Raw genomic sequence first — 4,101 nt, 5'->3', positions numbered from 1 at the left:
AAGAAGTTCTTCCTGGAGAAGGTGGCAAGGCATTGGAAGAGGTTGCCCAGAGAAGCTGTGGATGCCCCATCCCTGGAAGTGTTCAAGGCCAGGCTGGACGAGGCTTTGAGCAACCTGGTCTAGTGGAAGGTGTCCCTGCCCATGGCAGGGGGGTTGGAACTAGATGGTCTTTAAGGTCCTTTCCAACCCAAAGCACTCTATGATTCTATGAAAATGGCATGAGTTGAGCAGCTGAAAAATTACTCTTAACATAACCAGACTGTCACGATAGGAAAAGGATTGCAAACATGGTGGTATTGACAATGCAACTGTATAGGTACTACCCAAAGCGTACAAGGGTTTGGTGATGTGGGTTTCTTCCTGCCCTATCCCCGCCACCCCCCTGTCCTTTATTTAAAATCAGAACCTGATCCTGTGGTTGGATAGAAGCCTTTGAGTTCCATGGATCAGCTGAATGAGGTGAGAGCAGGTGCTTCGTGAAGCAGTGCAAGACATTGTGTGCACTAATCCACGGATGTAGCAGTGGCATTTCCTCGAGCTCAGTGTGCCTTTGTGTTGGAAACCACATTCGTCCATGACTGCAGCCACTTTGTTGTCCCACGGCAGCATGCAGAGGTTAACGACGGGTCTGCAGCTTCCCTTAGTAACACACAACACAGTACAGACGAGGAGACCGAAGTGTGTGATTCAGCGTGGGATTTTTATTACCGTGCAAGCGCGCTGACGGTGCGGCTCATGGTGACAAATGCCAATTTTAGGGTTTGTGTTGGAAAAAAATAAGTGAACACCTCTCAGAAATACGTGGCAATTCAGAGCAGATGCTAACATTAACTACTTGAACCATTCCTCTCGATCTCAAAACAATTTCCATTTTTGCAGTAGCTGTAAGGCAAGGTATATCAGTGTTTCTCTGATTTGTCTGAAAGTTTGCCTCTGACACCAAATAAAATCTCAAAAATATGTCCACTTTGATGTTGTTTCAGGAATTCTAGGAACTGGCCAAGATCCATGTGATAGTCATTCCTCAGGCCATAATCACCATGTGCTTGAAACTGCAGGTCTTCAAAGCCACAGAAGAGACGAAGACTATCCATGCTTCCCTCCGTTTCTATATTCTCCACGTGCTTGCATGAAATATGCTTCCAGTTGGGATACCTGATAACACGCCAAAACTCTTCACAGTTTTCTCGGAGTCCCTCCACACAGATAACACCAGGTTTTCCTGTCAGGCAGAAACCGGTCAGATTTAACTTCTTCGCGCAGTCGAAAATCTTTTTCCTCAGCTCCTGCCTGTATATATGATGGCTGTAGATCCACATGCGGTGCAACGTCTCTTTAACCACGACTTCTTGTGAAGCACTTTCAGAAGAGATCTTGCTGGCTTCCAAGTAAGGCAGGCTGTTTTCTTTCACCCATTGCACAGCTTCATATAAACACAGGTCGCCCGAATCCAAAGAGCGGATGTGAGAAGCGAGACCGGTGTTGAGCTGCAGCTGTTGCTGTCTGTGCAGCCCGTTCGATCTTGCAAAAAGCTGAGGCGCTACGTGAGGGTACAGATGAGGCAGCAGTACCTGCACTTCCACTTTTACCTTGAAAACAGAACACGCACACACAAACAAAATTAATTCTGCAGCTACTGAAAGACGTCCTAGATTCTTCCTCCCTGTCAAAGGCAGATAATGAGGAGAGGTAATTAAGATACTGACATCCTAAAGGCTGGAATCACTTCTTCCGCTTTCCGTCTGCTCCTTTTCTTTAGCTGCATGGCACTGGGACTTTCCCAACATATCGAATGCTCCTGCTGTTTACAGAAATAAGGCCGTGGCTTGAAAGAAGGTACGCGGTTACCCACCCAGGATACTGCTACTGCACGTTCTCAGTACGTACTCGGTGTCACTACAGCGATAAACTTCCAGTCTGTCAGAGTCAAGGGGCATGTGCCTTTCGAGAATCTTGTTCCTCACCGAACGCACAACCCATCAATGAACTCAGCCCGGTTGGATCCACCCCGGGAAAACAAGGCCAAGAGTTATACAAGACAGTGTTCATGATTGTACATACGGTGCATAAAGGCACATGGCAGGGGGGTTGGAACTAGATGATCTTTAAGGTCCCTTCCAACCCAAACCATGCTATGCATGATTATTATTATTTTAAGCAAGTACTCACCCTAACAGAGGAAGCATTCTCAGGATTATAGTGGATAAGAAGATTTATGTGCCTTTTAGGCCAGGAAAACGTTTAGATTATCTGGCCTGATCTCCTACAAATCACAGGCCATTGAATTTCTCTTGATTATTCCTACAGTGTCATAAAACAAAGCACCTCAGTTCTCTGGAAACCGAAACCCTGCCCCTGGTCCAAGAGCAGGAGAGGATTCATGTGCCTGCAGTACTTGAGGCTCGCTCAAGGGGGACTCACTTTAGGGGGCTTCCTTCCACTATAGTGTACGATCATAGGGTTAGCCCTGCGAAGAGAAGTGCATTGTGAAACTGTAACAAAGTATCTGTCCAAGTTCCTTGACAATCTGCCATGGGAAAAAAAATTTCTTCCTGCAGAAGCCCTCTCTACACAGTTCATAAAACTTCCCTCTGGAGGCTGATGAAGGGCTGCGTTTTAGAAAGATACTCAGTCTTGTATTTAAGTTTGCAAATAATCATGAGGCCACCTTGTTACCCAGTAAATTGTTCTGATGCTTAATTATCCTCATTCCTAGGAAAACCACATATACTTCTAGGTTGAGTCTGTTGGTTTTCAGTTTCCAGTCCCTGCATTATTATATCCTTGGGCCTACGCTAACGGCTATCTTCTCCGCCCAAGTATTCCCATCGCTTAGTGTTGTACGTCACCTTTTCTTCAACGGAATAAATGACTGGAATTCCTTATCCTCTACATTTGGGGGTTTATATTGCAGTTTATAGGCTGGTTTTGGTTCAGTGTTTCTGTGCCTTTTCTTAATAGTGTTGTGCTACTTGGGACTATTTTCACATTAGTGTGTTTCCAATACAGCTCAGTGAACGTCAGTACGTGTGCAAGGAGTGGGAGAGAGAAATAGTAGGGCAGTTCTGAGAGGAGAAAGTAAAGCCCAACATACGTATTCCCATGAGGGGAGCATTGTCTTTATAACACACAACTCCCTAAACCAGTAAACTAACAACCCTCATATAAGCACAACCCTAGCTAAGCTCTTGTGAAGCTGGGAGAGGACACAGCCCGGAGAGCTGACCCAAACTGACCAAAGGGACATTTCATGCCATAAAACGTCATGCTCAGTATGTAAGTTTGAGGGAGTCAACTGAGGGGCTTGCGCTCTCTCACTGCTTGGGGACCGGCTGGACATCGGTCAGTGGGTGGTGAGCGGCTGCATCATTTGGGTTGGGTTTTTTTCATTACATCTTATTATCATTAGTAGTAGTATTATTTTCATTACATGCCAGTATTATCAACAGTAATATTAGTATCATTACTTATTTATTTTCAATTATTAAACTGTTCTTCTCTCAACCCATAAGTTTTCTTACCTTTTCCTCCAATTCTCTCCCTGATCCCACTGGGGGAGGGGGGAGGTGAGCGAGTGGCTGTGTGGTGCTTAGTTGCACGCTAAACCAGGACAGATGCTATCAGCCTTTCTTGCCCCAAGAAAGTCAATACTCAAATATTTAAAACCAGCAGGTTTTTGTTGTGAAACAGCAAGCAGAAATTAGGTTTCCCCCCTTTTTTCAGTGCAGAGTTTTTAAGTGTCTGCGCTAGGAGTAAGGAGAACCGGACACGTGAGCACGCCCAAGTGAAAGTTCTCACCTTTGCCTCCCCAACCTCAACAGCGATTGAGAATTCGAGCTGCGGGGGCAGCGCTCCACCAGCGTTTCCCAGGTAGCGCTCCACGGCGGGCACCGCGTCCCCATCCAGATTTATTTCACCTTTGTTTGGAAACATTGAAAGGAGCATTTCCACTTCCAGCAGCTGGAGCTCCAGGCACTGCCGCACCGGGACAGCCATTGCGCCGGTGGGAGGAGAGGCCCAGCAGAGAGACCCCGCGGTTAACTCGCGGAGGGGTGGGCCTCAGCACCGCGCCGACCCAGGCCCGGCCCTCCCAGGGGCGCT

The 4,101-nt window shown here is 46.8% G+C and overlaps 1 protein-coding gene across 1 annotated transcript; it reads right to left on the bottom strand.

The window, feature by feature from the left end:
• Window positions 1–899: 899 nt before the first annotated feature.
• On the bottom strand, window positions 900–3,996 carry RWDD2A (RWD domain containing 2A). The gene is made up of 2 exons (XM_010156706.1): window positions 3,799–3,996; window positions 900–1,589 (listed from the first exon to the last, which is right to left on the bottom strand). The coding sequence occupies exons 1-2, from the start codon at window positions 3,994–3,996 to the stop codon at window positions 900–902; spliced, it is 888 nt and encodes a 295-aa protein (XP_010155008.1).
• Between the last annotated feature and the right edge of the window lie 105 nt (window positions 3,997–4,101).

Source organism: Eurypyga helias, unplaced genomic scaffold (genome assembly GCF_000690775.1).
Source record: "Eurypyga helias isolate BGI_N326 unplaced genomic scaffold, ASM69077v1 Scaffold22138, whole genome shotgun sequence".
Taxonomy (NCBI): Eukaryota; Metazoa; Chordata; class Aves; order Eurypygiformes; family Eurypygidae; genus Eurypyga; species Eurypyga helias.
The sequence above is the reverse complement of the archived record's forward strand: the minus strand, read 5'-3'. Positions and strand labels throughout refer to the sequence as shown.